The 18,910-nt window shown below is 34.7% G+C and overlaps 1 protein-coding gene across 5 annotated transcripts in view; it reads left to right on the top strand.

Annotated features, from left to right (window-relative positions):
* The window catches only part of ATP2C1 (ATPase secretory pathway Ca2+ transporting 1), a 160,714-nt gene that overhangs the window by 100,978 nt on the left and 40,826 nt on the right, over window positions 1–18,910 (top strand). For all 5 annotated transcript variants that reach the window (XM_057315964.1, XM_026497001.4, XM_057315966.1 and 2 more), the window contains exons 8-16: window positions 1,438–1,593; window positions 2,262–2,330; window positions 3,309–3,384; window positions 6,592–6,658; window positions 11,625–11,749; window positions 12,624–12,721; window positions 15,541–15,636; window positions 15,724–15,813; window positions 17,623–17,727. In XM_057315964.1, the coding sequence (XP_057171947.1) occupies window positions 1,438–1,593; window positions 2,262–2,330; window positions 3,309–3,384; window positions 6,592–6,658; window positions 11,625–11,749; window positions 12,624–12,721; window positions 15,541–15,636; window positions 15,724–15,813; window positions 17,623–17,727 (882 nt within the window). The remainder of the gene's footprint in view (window positions 1–1,437; window positions 1,594–2,261; window positions 2,331–3,308; window positions 3,385–6,591; window positions 6,659–11,624; window positions 11,750–12,623; window positions 12,722–15,540; window positions 15,637–15,723; window positions 15,814–17,622; window positions 17,728–18,910) is intronic.

The raw sequence follows: 18,910 nt of genomic DNA, 5'->3' as shown, positions 1-18,910 counted from the left end.
GAGCTGTCAGTCAAGAGGCCTAATTGAGAACACTAGCTCAGTTTATAATAGCAGCAGGACTGCACAGTCATTTAACTGCTCTGGGTTCATTTCCTTGTTTCTTTTCTAGGTTCTATCTCAGTGCCTGGTACATAGTTAAGGTAGTCAATAAATGTTTTTTTGAGTGAGTGAATTAACCTGTAAAATGAGTGAAATAATGCATTGGGTCCTAGTTTCTCAAAGTATCCTAGAGACCCTAGAATAAGAGCTTCTGGAATAAAATGGATCAGAGAAATTTATGAAACTATCCCATTGATTCACAAAATTAAATATTCCTCAGAATCACCCGGAGGGCTTATAAATAGTCTTTTAGGTTTACCCTCCCCACCTCCGTATTTGAACTAGGGTAGTGAATTTCTAACAAGTTCTGAAGAGGTAGGGAGAGGTGATGCTGGTTATGCCGGTCCTGCTGGGACCACACTTTGACAACTTATTTTGTATCTGTATTTCAGTTGAGGTGATTCACACTGACCTATTGAAGGTTTAAAGAAGCACTACCTACGTAGGGGAAGCTGTTTAACTCTTAACTCAGTATTTCCAAAACTTCTTTGACTTTAGTACTCATTCTGTGTGTGTGTGTGTGTGTGTGTAAGAGAGAGAGAGAGACATCTGTCTATCACATTATACCCAGTGTCTGTGAATGTCCTGTGGGTCATACTTTCAGAAATAAAACCAGGTCACATCTGCAGTGTTTTCCACATATAAAATGATGATTTTGTTTGTTTGTTTTTGGCATGCTAGGGTAGGTGAAAACTTAATTAATTTGGCATGCTAGGGTAGGTGTTAGGAGTGAAACTCTCAGATTGAATCCTGTTGCACAGATGGAAGATAATATGATATTCGTGATCTGCAGGGAAACATTTATATACATTTTTTATTTTTGGTGACGTGGATTTGGGATAAATGTAAGGATGTATATAGCAAGCAGAGTTTCATGAAAATTGAGCCCAAAATGATGAAATGATTTCTCTCTCAGTACTTTTTATATCTTTTATTCATATTTCTCTTTCTACATGTTTTTAATCTGCCAAACACATTTTCATAACTTCAGTTCATGGCAAAATTAGGAAGTAATATTTTACCATGAAAATTGTTTTCTCTAGATAAAGTCTCAGCTAGTGTTCCTTTTCTCTAGTTGTGTTTTGAAATTTAGACTAATCTTGTCTCCCAGTATAGCGTTCTGTTTTGCATGCCGGATTTTGTTGACTTCACTGCATATTTTAAATATGGTTGTACTTTTTCTGGTTTTCTTAGAGTAATGGATATAATAAAAGATTTCAGTAATTATCAGAAAGGGAATATTTGAGAAAGAAGTGATGGTTACAACTCTTCAGGTATTATATGTAGGACAGAGAGTCTTCAGACTTGAACTTAATGGAGTACTTTATGTTCTCCAAGGCTGTGGATCTTTCCATTGATGAGTCCAGCTTGACAGGAGAGACAACACCTTGTTCTAAGGTGACCGCTCCTCAGCCGACTGCAACTAATGGAGATCTTGCATCAAGAAGTAACATTGCCTTCATGGGAACACTGGTCAGATGTGGCAAAGCAAAGGTAATTTTTTCTCTTATTTTGAAAGTAGCAATTCCTTTGTCTTCAACCCTTTTAAAAAAGTTCTATTTATGTGGCTCTTTTAAAAATATATGACAAAGAAATGACAGAATTGAACCTAATCTATAGCCACTATTTGTGAGACTAAGGAGAACCTGTGTTCATGAGGTGTAATAGGTCCATAGTTCTGCCATTTGCCAGATAATGGAGCCTTTAAAAACATAGTCCTCAGTATCTGTTCTTTTTTTTTTTTATTTTGTTTTAGTTGGAAACAGCGGCACATGGATATATTCATTACTAGCTAAATAAAATTTTAATTTATGATAATGGTACTGGCTATCATATTCTGACTATATACCACTCGTACTGATGGATTTTATTTATTTTGTTTCCTGGATTCTGAGATTTCACAAATACAAAAGACATGATTCAGTAGCATTTGAGGGGAAAAAGAAACTACATTAAATGTCTGTCTTGAGTATAAGATAGTTTTGAATTGATCTATAGTCATATCACAAAGTTAATTTGCTGAGGGAACTTTGGATATGCGTGTCAGTCATTTTGACTGTGCACAAGGCTTTGGAGAAAGTGAATGAGAAGTTTTCGGTTTTTTTGCTTGAGAGAGGTGATTCCATCTGAATGTAAATGTATTTTCCTGTTTTACCCTTTAGGGTATTGTCATTGGAACAGGAGAAAATTCTGAATTTGGAGAGGTTTTTAAAATGATGCAAGCAGAAGAAGTAAGTACTTTGTTAATGATGTTTTAATTTCAAATCTGAAATTCTCTATTATAAGTAGAGGAACAGAAAATATTGGTGGATTATTCTATGTACTATTGAAAGTAGTATTTTATTGAGAATATCACTCAGTTGTCTATGTTTAAAAACATAATGGAAAGACTGTATTTGAAAGGGCTTGAATTGACATTGTTAATATGCTAAAACATTTTGATATTCATCGTTTATAGGAGAGAAAAAGGTTTATAGTCAGTTACTTATAGGGCCTATTCTTTTTCGAAATAAGCTTTATATTAATTTTAAAAATTGCTAAATAGTATATTTGTCTTCTACCAAAATTCCCACCTTTATTTAATTCCAAGTAATGGAGAAAAAAGATTATAAAGTAAGATAACCTGGAAGATATTCTTGTTTAAGGGTATTGAAGATTAGTTCTCTCTTTGAAAATGCTTTCTTATGTATAAAAAAAGAAGTTGCATTCAACAAATGTCATATTCTCCCCAAATCATCTGGATTTCTCAGGTAACCTGCCAAGATTCCAGTGTGTGATGTAGTATATAAAAACCACTCCAAGAAGCTTGGCAGTGAGGGGAGTGCTAGAAAAGGGAGTTAGGTGATCAGGGAGCCAGCTGGAGAAAAAGACTTGGATTGCAAGCTCGTTTGTAGATACAGAAAGAAGATTGGAAAAGTGAGGGGCAGTGGATGATAATAAATTCCTGGAGAAGCTGGTAGGGAGAATAGATTTCTTCTCAAAAACAGATATGGGGAGCATGGACCTTTTCAAATAAACAAGCTTTTAAAAGTCTCAGCCTCAGTTTCCTCAGTAAAGGGAGTAATACTAACCTTAAGGGAGAGGTGTGTATGTCATGGGTATGTTAAGAGCTAGCGTGATTATGTCAGTCACTTAGCAGAGTCCCTAGCGACTAGTATGTTTTACTAAATTTAGCTCATTGTAGTGACACTCTTTTCCAATTTGTCAAGGCACCAAAAACCCCTCTGCAGAAGAGCATGGACCTTTTAGGAAAACAACTCTCCTTTTACTCCTTTGGTATAATAGGTAAGAGAAGAGTGAGTATGTGTATCTCATCTATTTACTTAGGGTTTTTTTTTGGGGGGGGGGTTGGGTTTTTTTTGAGTGGGAAGGGGGAGTTTAGATAGATGCGTAAATTTGTTTATTCATTTAATTAATTAATTTTTAGCTTACTAGTGCTTTTTAAAAATTATAAAACCAGCCCCCAACCATTGTCCTTTTCTACAATGACAAATTAGAACTCCGTGTAATTCCTATAATCAAGGAGCATTTCTGTAAACATTTTAGTATTTGTCTTTCTAGTTTTCAACAAAATGGATAGTAATGTTTTATGCACTACTTTTCCTTTTTTTTGTTTCACATTTTTCATAAGCATCTTGTCATTAAATAGATGCTCATTGAATTGATGTCATGAAATAGGTGGTTGTATAGTATTCCATTATGTGGGAAAAAAATATCTTAGGCCTCTTGTAGATATTTCTGTGTTTTTTGAGTTTTTAAAATTATGTAAATGATTCTTCAGTGCAGGTATCTTATTAAATTCTTAAAAGCAAAATTATTGGATCAAAGAGTATCCATGTAATTTTCAAATTTTGGGCATAGTTTTAAAGGTTTTTGTTTCATATTGCCGAATAATATCTTTCATTAGCAAGGCAGAGGTATTTCTCTTCCAGTACCCTTGCCAACTTTATTGTCATTAACAGACAAATAAAAGACTTCTCATTATTTTATTTCACAGTACATTATTGAGAAACAGCACTTTTGTCATACGTGTGTTGGTCCTTTTTATTTTATGACCTGCCAATCTATTATCCCTTCTTCTCTTGTGGCTTGAGTCTTAGGCTGGCAACAGCTCTTTGTATAATTAGGATATCCATCCTTTTGTTACGTTTTTTTCCCTCCAATTTTTAAATTCCCTTTGAGGGATAAATATAATAAACTTGGTACAGGAGAGAGATGTAATTGAAACATCTTCTGATAAAATTGTCCTTTTAATAATCTCTGCAGTTATAGTTTCTGTCTTTGTTCTATTTATAAAGGCTGTCCCAACCCCATGTTGTGGAAAGTGTTTATATCTATTTAAACATCAATCTACTACTTTAGTTATTATTTTTGACACTTAATTTTACTATTTAGAATTTTAGTGTAAGACAAGGTAGAGTTTATAACATTTTTATTCAAAAGTTAATTATCCCAGTACCATTAATTCTGTAATCCATACTTTATTTACTGAGTTGAAATGACATCTTTATCATACATTAAACACTTGAATCAGTTTTGGAGTCCTTTCTCTTTTAATTTTTCCATGATGTTATTTTATTTTTTAATTTTTTAAAGATTTTATTTATTTGTTAGAGAGAGAGAGGGAGCACAAGCAGGGGGAGCAGCAGGCAGAGCAAGCAGAGGGAGGAGAAGCAGGCTCCCCACTGAGCAGGGAGCCCGATGCGGGGCTGGATCACAGGACCCTGGGATCATGACCTGAGCCGAAGGCAGATGCTTAACCCACTGAGCCACCCAGGCGCCGCTCCATGATATTATTTTAATTATTCTTGCTAGCTTAGTGTTTCAAAATTAATAATACAGTTTTAAGTTAAAGCAGATTTCTATGCAGTTTCAGTTAAATAATTAAATATTACTTCTATTGATCCCTCTGTCTTCATAATAAAGTAGAATGTAGAAAGGTATTTCATTCCTCATTTTTAACTAGTATGTAGTTAATTTGATTATTTGATTATTGCTGTTTATTTTCTAGAATTTATAGGGAATTGTGTAAATCTAAAGGCATTTAGCCAATTAAATCTCCTATATTAATGCTGTACCATGAAACCACCTCACTTTTAGTGATAAAAGTCTTTCAACTTTATGGTTATCTGGTTTTAATATAATGAATTGAGCATAATTTTTCTTGTTAGGATAGTATATAGAATAGGATAAGGGTTAAGATCAAAATTAGAGGTCAGCAGACTTTTTTTTTTTTTGTAAAGGGCCCGATAGTAAATATTTTAGCCTTCGGTCCTTACCAAAGTATTTCCAGTATTCTCGGATGGAAATACTCAATTCTGCATCAACAGGAAAGCAATCATAGACAGTATGTAAACAAATGGATGTGGCTATGTCCCAACAAACCTTATTTACAAAAGCATGCAGGAGGCTCAGATTATAGCTTGTTGACCTCTGGTATAGTTCATTGAACATAATTTCTTTTGTCAGGATAGTATTTTGGATAGGATCTTAGAGAGTCACCATCTGGGTTATTATGTTGTAGCTGTAGAAAGATGAAGAAAAACTTGTTTAAATGTTTATATTGATCTAGAATGCAATCTTGAAGTGGCTTTATTTTATTAAATCTATGATGATACTGTTGTTTCTCAACAAAACCGGTAGTACACTCCATGCCTCCCTTCATTTCAGAGACAAAGGTTAAAGCAGAGAGTATGTTGTTTGGTTTATGTTAATTGATTTATTTTAAGATTATTTATTTATTTATTTATTTGGCAGAGTATGAGAGAGAGAGAGAGCGTGCACAAGCAGGGGGTGGAGTGGCAGGTAGGCGAAGAGGGAGAAGCAGATTCCCTGCTGGGCAGGGAGCCTGACGTGGGGCTGGATCCCAGGGCCCATGAGATCATGACCTGAGCTGAAGGTAGATCCTTAATCGACTGAGCCACCCAGGCGCCCCATATGTTAATTGATTTCTTATTTGTAAGTGCCACAGAAGTAGTAATTTTAAAATGTTAATGCAATTTTAGATATCTTAAGTAAGATAAATCACTCTTTGAGCCAAGTCCTAAGTATTCTTTTGTTTGTAGTACAAACTTTATACATATTGCCTGGATATTTAGTTACGAGAAGTAATGTTCCAGGGTTTATTTTTGCAAAGCTGATAGTAAATAGGAGATCTGTATGTCTTACTCTACCATTCTTTTTTACCCTGTTGTATGAAAATACTGATATTTTCTTATAGTGGGAATCCTCAGATATTACTGCTTTAAGGGGTGGATGGCAGCAGTTTTAACAAAAGGTAAAATGGTGTGTGCATATACAGCATTGACTTTAAGCAGCATTAATTTTAATCTCCCCTGCTTAGTGGATTTTTGTAAAATCATGTAATTGTAATCTGATGCACTTTCTTTTATGTCAGGGGATTTTTTGGCTGCCCTCAGCTTGTTATTCTATCCCATCTATACTTACATGATTATGTATAAAGGGAAAAATACCTATTTGATTTTGTTCCAGGTATCATCATGTTGGTTGGCTGGTTACTAGGAAAAGATATCCTGGAAATGTTTACTATTAGTGTAAGGTAAGTTCTAATTGTTTGTTTATAAATTGAAGTCTTTTCCCTCTCTTATTTCTCTAATAGGCATAGGTTATGTTCCATTATGAAGGTATTATGTGAGCAGAAAAGAGTATAGTGTCTCTACTTAAATAGTTCAGAATTCATATATTGAAATGAATTCTAGGAAAATGAAAACCTATGTATATAGCAGTGAAGAAAACCTGCACTAGATGTCTGGTATTATCAGTCTAATATTGTATTTATATATATAAATAGACAATTAAGGATTGCCTAACTGAAAACTAGGAGCATGAAAGAGAAAGACCGTAATAATAGAAATTGAATACAATCTCAGAGGAAAATGAAAAATTCAAGAAATAGCAGAAAAATTAAAACTAGAAAGCATTTTTATTTTCAGAGATCTGTGAAGAAACTGCATTCATGATAAACAGATTATGACAGAAGAGGATCAGAGGACAAAAAAAAGTTTTTAGAAATTATGATTTTAACAGCTGGGTATTAAAAATTCAATTTAAGGGTTGTAAAGTCAAAGAGGGCTCCCCAAAAAATAGAGTAAAATGTCCAAAACAGAGAATGAAATAAAAGTGATAAAAAAGAATAATTTAATAAATGCCATATCTAACCAATGGGAGTTTCAAATAGAGGGATGAAGAAATTATATAAGGAATGATACATGAATATTTTCTTAATCTGAAGCAAAACATGAAATTTTTGTAGTTTGTATGGATTCTCTAAATGCCAAACAGGACGAAAAAACTCCCAACCTAGATACATCATTATTAAATTAAAGAAAACAAATTAGATCATCTATAAAGGAAGGATAATTAGACTGCTGTCAGACTTCTTGTTAGCAACTACAGTTTCCACCATGGGGTCTTTTTATTTATTTTTTATTTTTATGTATTTTTATTTTTGAAAGATTTTAGTTATTTGAGAGAGAGAGATAATGAGAGAGAACATGAGTGGGGGAGGGGGTGGGGGGGCTGAGAAGCAGACTCCCCCCTGAGCAGGGAGCCTGATGCAGCCCGATCACAGAACTCCAGGATTATGACCTGAGCTGAAGGCAGATACTTAACAGACTGAGCCACTCAGGTGCCCCCCATGGGGTCTTTTGAGACTCTTCTAAACATTTCAGCTGACAAAACTTTCATAGGTCACAATTGGTGCCTGTGCCCTGAACAGTGGGGCAACCTAAGGCAGCCCTCTTCTGAGAGAGTCTATGCAGCAGTTCAGCTTCAGGTACAAGGAGATTGGGATGACCTTGTGAGTTAGGGAGCTACCCTGGATTAAAATGTTTCATACTCTGTGGGGGCCAACATCTCTGGAAACATACTTTCCAGGGTACTTGTAAGAAACATGTCCAGTTTTAAGAGTCACTTACACTCAGGAAACTCAAAGTGATAGCTTCCTGTAAGATAATTAAAATTCTTCCAGTCCATAGACAGTTTATCAGTCAGGAGATCCCTTTATCATAAGCAGTGTTGCCTAACAACATAGTTGACATAACTACCCTTACCAGGTCACTAGGGGAACAGAGCTAGAGATTTAACCAAATGCAGAATGGAAAAAATATTTTATTAACCCTTCCTCCACAATAACATTGGATTACATTAGAGAACAGTGGGGCAGTGCTCTCAGACTATGAGGGGAAAGGATTTTAAATCTATAAATCTAGGCAGAGACAAAGTATCGATCCAGTTAATTACAAATAGATAGGCAAGTAATCAGAAAATTTATTCCTTCCCTGCCCTGTATGAGTTCTAGTAAAACAAGGATGAGAAAAGGAAGATGATGATGTATGGGATAAAAGTAAGAGTAGAACTCACCTAGACATCTAAGGAAAAGAAATCCTGGGTGACAGCTCTTTCGTAGACCTAGGAAGTAATAATTCAAATGTTAGAACAAAAACAACAAATTAAGAAAAAAATCAAATGGATTACAAGGAATAGGTAGGTTGAATAAGAGGTTACAAGATACTTGTGATAGGGTAAAGGAGTATATTTTTTTTTCTCAAAGGGGCAAAAACACAATTTGAAACTCTTGGCTTCAATCTGTATAAAAAAGACTGAGGTGAAATACAAAATAAATTTTAAATGGGGCATGAGTTTGAGATATTAAACATCAGCATATTCTCTATTACACTCATTTTTAGATTTTGAGGGGTTTTGTTTTTGTTTTCGTTTTTTTAGCAATTCCGTTTGTGAGGATTGCCACCCTGATTTTTATTCCTGCTTCAAGGTTTTACAAAGGCCAGAGCATTAGCATAAAATAAAACTCATTCTATTTTGCAATTATTATATGGGTCCATTGTCCTTTTATAAATTTAGATAAGATATATTATGGGATCTTTTGTGACCTTATTTTTCCTGTGTTTTGAAACATTTTATTATTTCATTGCCCTAGCAATTATTTTAATAATTATTTCCAGCTATTCTAAAAGTGAGTAAAAACAATAAGAATGCAGAAGAATGATGGGATCACTTATAGAGTTGATGTAATAATAAAGTAAATCATCATTATTCTGTTATCCTTTAATTTTTTTATTATGTTGCTCAGAATATTACATCGTCATTTACAAAGGTATAAAAGAGGTTTAGAGAGTCATTGTTGTCGTCGTCTTTTTTTTTTGTACTCATTAAAGTTAAGAATCATAATTTTTTGCTTTCTACCATAATGACAAAGAATATCATAATTTTTTGCTTTCCACCATAATGACAAAGAGTAATTGATAGAATAGTAATTGGACAAACCAGAAGATGAATTCAAAGAGACAAAGGGCCACTGTATGCTCTAATGATGGGGGTGAAATGTAATCAAATTTAGTGAAATCTTAACACTATGAATCTTTGGATGATGGTAGTCGAAATTTTCTGAAACTCCTGAATTAATGGGTGAATAGTTTATTTCTAAGGACAAAGAGGGAAGGACAGGTATTCTCTTCAGTTAGTCATTCTGCAGCAAGGAATTCATCATGCAGTGTTTTCCAACAAGAACCTAGACCACCCCTTTTTGTTAAAAGGATGTGTGTGACAGTTTTCTTTAATCTTTTATGATATTTGTTTACCAACTTTTACTTTATACCATTTATAAGTGAACTACCAAAGGCTGGTGTGAATATAAAAGTGATTAAAAGGAAATAGATGACATAGAAATGAAAAACTTAATTGGACTCATGTTATTGGTGTTTATAAATCTAAAAATTATGTTATGAAGATGATGACTGTTCTCTTTTCAACAGAATTATGAACATCCACAATTTCAAAAGTGTTGCATTTTGAAGATACAAATACAAAAAGCAAAACCAGAATTGATAAGTCTGTAACCTATTGGAAATGTATTTTGAATTTGAAATCACTTTTTGTAAAGTGAATATATTCCAGGTTCTTTCCTGACAGTTGATGGGCCATTAGTTGCATCCAAAGGACATTGCCCCTTTCAGATATATGTATTCCTTTAAATCCAGGAATATAGTTTGAGGTTAAAATTCAAACTTTCTAATGAAGTTTTTCACAATCCATTTTATTCCTCTGCAAATTATTTATAAAGTGATTTAAAAACGAAAGAATGGAAAGGTCCGTTAGATTTAGATTGTGAACAATGATGCCTGTTTTTCCTGATACAGTGAGGGTTAATGGAAGTTTGAGAAAAGAGGATTCTGTTTCAGCATAGACTAGTTCAAAAGAGAGAAGGAAGTATTAATGATAGCACATATTTCTTTGGAGCCCAATGTGGGGCTTGAACTCACAACCCTGAGATCGAGACCTGAGCTGAGATCAAGAGTCAGACGCTTAACTGACTAAGCCACTCAGGTGCTCCGATAAGCACATGTTTCTTGACTGTTAGTGTACACTATTTAGCCAGTGGTATTGTGTCGTTCATTGGCTTTCAAATTTTAGAATTAACCTGTAAACAGAGCATGAAAGCTTAATAATGCTTACAGAACAGGATGCTAATGATTATCAAGTTAGATCATGCTAAAGAAAAAGTGGGTAATAGAAATTGGTGAGTAGAAGCAGTGGATGCAGCAATGTTAGAATGAAGAACAGGAACGCATATGTCCTTACCTGTAGGTGAGTCAAGACCTAATATTTGGAATGGGATAAAAAATAGAGACTTTATTTAATTTTTTTAAAAATTGGAAAAGGAAACTAATTTTTTTGTGTGATAAAATACACATACCATAAAATTTACCATTTTAAAATGTACAATTCAATGGAATTAGGTCCATTCATAGTGTTGTACAGCCACAACCATTATCAAGTGTCATCACTGCCAAAGAAAACCCTGTGCCCAGTGGACAATCACTCACCATTCTTCCTTCTCCCTGGCCCTTGGCAGCCGCTAAACTGCTTTCTGTCTCTATGGATTTGCTTACTGTTAATATTTCATGTAAATAGAATAAAAACAATATGTGTCTTTTTTGTCTGGCTTCTTAGCATAATGTCTTCAAGGTTCATCTGTGTTGTAGCATATATCAGTACTTCCTTTCTTTTTATGGTGGAGTAATACTTTATTGTATGGATATACCACACTGTTCCATTTATCAATTGATGGACATTACAGTGATCTTTTGGCCATTGTAAATAGTGCTGCTATGAACAGTTATGTATAAGTTTTTGTTTGAATACATTTTGCTGTTAAGTGCATTTATAGATGAGAAAACTAAACTATAGGGGTGGAGTAATAATAGCTCAGGGTCAAACAGGTAAAAATTGGTGAAGCCACGGGTATAAATCTAGGCAATCTGATGTCACAACCTACATTCTTCAACCACTACACTTAACCTGGCAGCTAGTAGGTGTCCAGTAAATGTTAATCAACCTTTTCTTCCTCTTGAGGCCATTTTTGAGTGTTAACAGTATTAATTTTGTATTTTTATCAGCCTCTGTTTTAAGTAACAGCCAATTGAAATTATTACTGTAGGTACTATTAAATTTATACTTAAATACTAAGTATATATTGGTTACAGTTTGGCTGTGGCAGCAATTCCTGAAGGTCTTCCCATTGTGGTCACAGTGACTCTAGCCCTTGGGGTTATGAGAATGGTGAAGAAAAGGGCCATTGTGAAAAAACTGCCTATTGTTGAAACTCTGGGTAAGTATGTGGTAATATGAGCATATTTATGCAGTGCAGTAGTGTGTTAGTTTACATCAATAGTGAATCATCTTCGGATTGCTAACAGTTTTTGTCTGAGAGGCAAGCATAGTGGTATTTGACTTGTGGCAAAGTTAAGTATGGTTTTCACGACCAGAAAAGGTAATTAGAAGTGTGTATCATTCAGGACAGGGGACTTTCAGAGAAATCTTTGTGTCATGGATTGTTCTAATGCTTAAATCATGTATAAAAGAAATCTATATAACAAATGAAACCTTGGAGCAAAATTAATAGAATTTTTTTCTTTTGACATCTCAAGGAAGATAATTGATAATCATAGATCCTAGAACGTCATATCCCATGTGAATTTGCTGATAAGAACAATAAATACACAACAATTGTTAAATGTTGCTATAACATACTTTATGTATGCTATGAAACTTTTTTTTTAATTTAGGAATCCAAAAATACTGAATTTTATTTTTTAGTTTGCATTATAATATTGAGAAGGCAAAATACCTTAAAATACTGACTGAAAAAATTATATGGGTTTATATTTAGTTACCCTTAAAACTTTCTGGAAAATGTATTATATAAAGTTATAAAGCTAATACTGAGAAGCTCTGTAGAAATTCAATTGCAAGTTAATAAGAAAAAGTCAACATTTATCATTATTTTTTAATTTTAATTTCAGAACTTACTTTATGGTGGTGAAAAGCATAATGAGAGAAAACAATCTAAAATTATCAGTGAGCTTGATTTGTACAAATTAGGAGAAGCAGAATAGGCTTCCGGAGTCTGTGATTTGTTTTCAATGTGAACTTGTTTATTTCTCCCTGACTCTTTTGGTGACATGTAATGATTTATTCTGTAGGCTGCTGTAATGTGATTTGTTCAGATAAAACTGGAACACTGACAAAGAATGAAATGACTGTTACTCACATATTAACTTCGGATGGTCTCCATGCTGAGGTACTCTATAGATTTTTTTTTTTTTTTAAGATTTTATTTATTTATCCATTCCACAGAGATAGAGACAGCCAGCGAGAGAGGGAACACAAGCAGGGGGAGTGGGACAGGAAGAAGCAGGCTCCTAGCGGAGGAGCCTGATGTGGGGCTCGATCCCATAATGCCGGGACCACGCCCTGAGCCGAAGGCAGGCGCCCAACCGCTGTGCCACCCAGGCGCCCCTAGATTTTTTTTTTTTAAACAGCAGTATTTCTTTGTTAAGAAACTTGGTGTTTAGACATTCCTAACAATTCTAGTGTCTAGTGTCTAGTTCCTTCAAAAGGACTGTAAATTCATCATCAGCAGAGCCTTTTCCTTATGCTACCAGTCTTGATCCCACTGCACTTGTATACTCCATTTCTACAGTCCAGAAACTTTGAATCATCCTCGGAACCTGTCTTTCAATCACCTCTAGCCATTTGTTCCCAAACTCTTCTTGCTCTCTGTGTAGCTTGAGGGATCTTTAAGAACCAAATGTTAGCAAGTCACTCCCTTAATTAAGATGTTTCAGTGGCTTTCATTGTGACCAGGTTCCTGAAGTATGGCCTTTCAAGGCCCCTACATATTTTGTTCCTTATTTCCTTCTTTATCCTTCTATGTTTCACTTTGCTTTCTAGGCACCAGATGCATGGCTTTTGGATTCTTTCAGTGTGACAGAATTCCTCCTACTTCAGGCCCTTTGCTGCTGTTCTCATGGCATAGGACATTCTGTTATGTCTTCATCCTTTGCAACTCAGTTCCAACCAGACAAACAATGTCTATCCCTCCCTACCTCCCAATTCAGTTAATTAGCATATAGTGTATCATTAGTTTCAGAGGTAGAATTCAGTGATTCATCAGTTGTATGTAACACCCAGTGCTCATTACATCCCGTGCCCTCCTTAATATCCATCACGCAGTCTCCCCATTCCCCCACCCTTTTCCCCTCCAGCAACTCTGTTTGTTTCCTATGATTAAGAGTCTCTTATGGTTTGTCTCCCTCTCTGGTTTTGTCTTATTTTAATTTTCTCTTCCTTCCCCTGTGCTCCTCTGTTTTATTTCTTAAATTCCACATATGAGTGAAATAACGATATTTATCTTTCTCTGATTGACTTATTTCAATTAGTGTAATATCCTCTAGTTCCATGCATTTCATTGCAAATGGTAAGACTTCATTTTTTGATGCCTGTATAATATTCCATTATATATGTATACCCCATCTTCCTTATCCATTCATCTTTCAGTGGATATTTGGGCTCTTTCCATAGTTTGGCTATTATGGACATTGCTGCTATAAACATTCAACCCCACTTATTTAAAAAAGCTTTGCTGACACCCAGAACTAGCCCTATTTTTTTCATAGCACTCCATGCCTTTTAGTTTTCAGCCCAGGTAAAATTTTCTGTTCTTTTTTATACAATAAGTTGTGATACAGCAGAACTAAGTTGCCCAACACAGGGCCTGCCTCATAGTAGTAAATACTTGTTGAAAGAATAAATGAATAGAGGAATTACTTTATGTTAAAAATAATATTTTTGTCAGTTTTTTAAGTGCATGTCATCTATGTGTATTGGTTAATTTTGAAGCTAGGTAAGGATAAGTTCCAGTTTCATCCCAGTCTTAAAAGGATTTCTGGCTGGTATGTTCGTTCACACTACTTAAGATGGGTACAGTACTTTAAATTACATTTGCATCCAGTTTATCGCATCATTAGACAAATTGATGGAAATTGTACTTAGGCTTATTTAATTCCATTTTACAAGGCTTTAAAATGAGACTGTTGATATTTAGGGTGTTAGATTTGGTCAAGGATACCCAATACTCTGTTGTTGAATGTGCCTTTTCTGGATGATTCAGGGTCATTGGAGTTACATGTGCTTGTATGGTTCAGGTATGGAAGGTAGCATATAAGTTTCTGTTGTTTTAAGCCCATACTTTCATATGTCAAGCATTAACTGTTAATTTATCTCTAAACTGTCTTATTTTTACTGTGAAATTTAACTTTTGTTGGCTTAGTTTGTTCTAGCCGTACGGCATAAGTATCTGGCTTTTCACTACCTCTGATTTTTAAAACTGGCATGTAATATACTATGTTAGAGTAGTTGGTAAATGCTAGGATAAATCATGTAATGTCTCTGAGTCTGCATATTTGCCAAAAGAATTCTGCTTTTTTTCTGGGTCTCAGGTTTGTCACAAATGTTAGATATGGAAATGGATTTGAATTTCTAGAAAATTGTAATGTTACATAAATTTAAAACTCATTTATGTATAGAGATTTTCATGGTATATCCTTCATTATGGTGTATTTTAAGTAGAAACAATATAAAATTATATTAATTAAATTAGCACTGTATTTCTACTTAAACTACACTATACATTGTTATAATTTAATTATTCATATAATTATAGGTTTGCCATTATGGTAAAAATTAGAATCTATATATATATATTTTAAAGATTTTATTTATTTGAGAGAGAGGGCACAAGAGGCGGGGAGAAAGGCAGAGGGAGAGGGAGAGAATTGCAAGCAGGCTCTGTGCTGAGCTCGGAACCCAACAAAGGGGCACAGTCTCACGATGTGAGCTGAAACCAAGAGTTAGACACTTAACCAGATGAACCACCCAGGCACCCCATAATTTATATACTTTTAATTATTAAATGTTCTTTTAGACACGTGCTTTTCTAGGTATATACACTAACAGTATCAATGTATAAAATGAAATGAACACAAGTCATCATAGTTTTTGGTTTTTATATGTTACTATCTATGGGTTGAATTATTGACCCAACTTTATGTTCTTTAGGTTACTGGTGTTGGCTACAATCCATTTGGGGAAGTGATTGTTGATGGTGATGTTGTTCATGGATTCTATAACCCAGCTGTTAGCAGAATTGTTGAGGTAAGTACTTTATTCTCTAAGAAGGTGACTTTTCATAATGACTTAGGACACGGTGATAGGTTCATAGTTTCTGTGTATTTCTCTTAGGCGGGCTGTGTATGCAATGATGCTGTAATTAGAAACAACACTCTAATGGGAAAGCCAACGGAAGGAGCCTTAATTGCTCTTGCAATGAAGGTATGTGCCTGATTTCTCTTCTTTGACATATGAGAGATCACCTTCACAAGAGAATGTGAGGCCATCAATTTCAGTATTACTTGTTTTTAGGTGTAGAACGAAGACTCAGAATATTTCATTGTTTTATTGCCTTTTGGAAACCAATTTTATTCTTCCTGGAAATCCAGAGCTAATACAGCCTTTTCAGTATAGCTTTATCCCTTACATTCAAGAAACAAATTAATGACCAGTGATTAGATTATGAAGGAACATTCTCAGAGTTTTGTGTGGAAAACTTTCTAAATATGTGTAATTGCTGAAGTACTAACTTTCAAATGAGTAAAAGGTAACATTCTTTAAGTATTTCCATGTAAAGATATTAAGGCCATTATGAGAAATCAACTTTTCTTTCTCTAATCTACCCATTTCCTCCATTATCAATATCTTAAAATGAGTATAGAATTAAAATTTGTGTTGGAGACAAAGGGTGCTGTTCTCTGCAACCCTTTCTTCTATCCCAGTTGATGTCCTCTTCTAAGTCTTAGATTTGATTAAACGAGAAACCTAAAATCCCCTTTGTCATTCCCATAACAAAGATTAAAACTCCTACTTTTAAGAGCAGTCTTAGAAAATTTTGAGACTTGTGTGAAACAGGATGCTTCTAAATGAGGTTGTTTGAATTGAGATTCAATATAGAAACATAGGTTATTATATTTAATTTAATAAAATAAAATTGATAGTTTTAGAATATATTTTTTGTTAACAAAAAGCTACATTTCTTAACTAAAATAGCATTGAATAGCTTTTTGAAAGATATTTAAAAGTTCAGTCTGTTAACTATTATTTACTGTGTTACACTTAACCTTACACTGTTAACTTTTTTAAGAGATGGAGAGTGTGAAACCACCTCCTTATTACTGGGGACCTCACATTTTAGGTAGGGAGTTAACACTGACATGCTTGGAACAAATACAAGCTAGACCAATATAGCAGATAGTTAAGTCTTGAGACCTAGGCTTTGAGGGATACGCAGGATTTAGATAGGAGGTAAGCTAGGAAAAGAGCAAGGATAAAAGCATGAAGGAAAAAATAAGCATAGAATGCATGGTGGCTTATGTATTGGTTAGCTCGGATAAAAAAAAGGAGTTTGAGTAACCCAGAAGATTGTTAAATAGAGTGCGTGGTGGGTTTCTGGAGGACCTTTGAAAGCTAGGAAGAAGAGTCGGAACATGTTTCAGTAGATAGCAAAGAGACAACAAAAAGCAATAAAAGCTAGGTTTTTCAGTAGTTTAAAAAATGTTTTTGAATATTTGGAGGAAAATATAGAGGGTATTGGGAAAAATAGCTACAGGACACTGGTAGTAGTCAGAATATCATGTGGTAGAATGTAAGGGAGTAGGATGTAGCAACAGGAAAGATATATTTGAATCCCTAAGAAGTAAGAAATTGAATTTGAAGCTTCTATTGATCATAAAAGTACACGTTCAGTATTGGTTGGGTACCTTTATTTATTTGTATCCTGCTTCCTTCCAGAATTTGAGCCAGTAGAGATTTTAATCTAGTCAGTATTGAAGAGTCGGTCTACATACAGTCCAGGTAGCATGCCTTAGACTATATCTACACACCCAGACTTTCATCTTGATCATATATATTGCCTTTCAGAGGAATGTGGTATATATAGATGGAGCACTGCTATTCTGTCAGCATTATTTGAAAAATACTCCAGGTATCTCTAGCCAGCCTCACTGTTAAGTTGTGACTGTTGTTCTTTGTTAAAGGAAAAAATAGTCACATGTTGGTGAGAATTAACTTTCTTTTTGTGCCATATAGATGGGTCTTGATGGACTTCAACAGGACTATGTCAGAAAAGCTGAATATCCTTTTAGCTCTGAGCAAAAGTGGATGGCTGTGAAGTGTGTACACCGAACTCAGCAGGTACCCTTCCATGTAAAGAGTACTTACTAAATCTTATTTGATGTAGATGACTATGTTGTATTTATTATCCACCTTTAGGTTTAAACAATCATTGAGCATAACAAAGGCCTATTGCTTTAAAGTGTGTATTATTCATAACTCATCCTTGTTCTCATGTTCTCTTTGAATTCATGTGTAGGGACATTGAGTTTTGCTGTGTGAGCAAACAGCTTAAAATGAGTTGTAGCCTGCTCTCAGTGTCCTAGAACTTGTGACACCAGATTTTATCAACATTTTTGTTGTTGATGACTGTGTATTGCAGGTTTCTGCCCTCTGGTGTCAATCTGTGTTCTTTCACTGAAGGAATGTCTTGTCTTCAGAACAAACAGAAGCATATTATTTTGTGGAGAAGTGGTTACCAAATGTGTATAATTCATGTTACTTGATCCAGCTTACAAACTGGCAAAATGACTGCACTGCTATTTCAAGTCTCTACTTTGTTCCTAGGTGCTTTAGAAATGTTTACAAAGTTAGTGTAATAAGAGGTCTTATTACACTAAGAGTTATCTGCAGTGTATAATTATGTCACTCATAGTTGCTGTTACCAGCTTGATGCTTAAACTTACTTTGCCTTTAAAATATACATATTTGTTATTTTTATATTTTCTTTATTAGGAATTAATAATTGGTTATATGTTTTCACCTATGAGCAAATAGTTTGAAACCTTTACATCTCTATAAACAGGAATGAGTGAGAGGATTTCCCTTCACCCCCATAATAAGTAGGAAACCTAATTGGTTTTTTAAAAAAGATTTTATTTATTTATTTGGCAGAGAGAGAGTGAGCAAATGAGCACAAGCAGGGGGAGCAGCAGGGAGAGGGAGAAGCAGGCTCCCCACTGAGCAGAGAGCCTGAGGTGGGGCTCCATCCCAGGACCCTGGGATCATGACCCAAGCCGAGGGCAGACGCCCAACCAACCGAGCCACCCAAGCACCCCAGAAACATAATTGATTTTAAAAGAAAGGCTGATTTGCCAACATTGAACTCGTGAATAGATATCTGCCAGGAACTCTGTTCCTGAGGGGAAAAAAGATTTTTGTTTAATCTTTAAAGGAACTTTTATGAACTCCTGGGAGGGGAGACAAATGAAAATAAAACTGTAAAAATAAAATGCCTTTAAACCTTGTAACATAAGGGGTGCCT

This window comes from Ursus arctos, unplaced genomic scaffold (genome assembly GCF_023065955.2).
Source record: "Ursus arctos isolate Adak ecotype North America unplaced genomic scaffold, UrsArc2.0 scaffold_20, whole genome shotgun sequence".
Lineage (NCBI taxonomy): Eukaryota > Metazoa > Chordata > Mammalia > Carnivora > Ursidae > Ursus > Ursus arctos.
The sequence above is the reverse complement of the archived record's forward strand: the minus strand, read 5'-3'. Positions and strand labels throughout refer to the sequence as shown.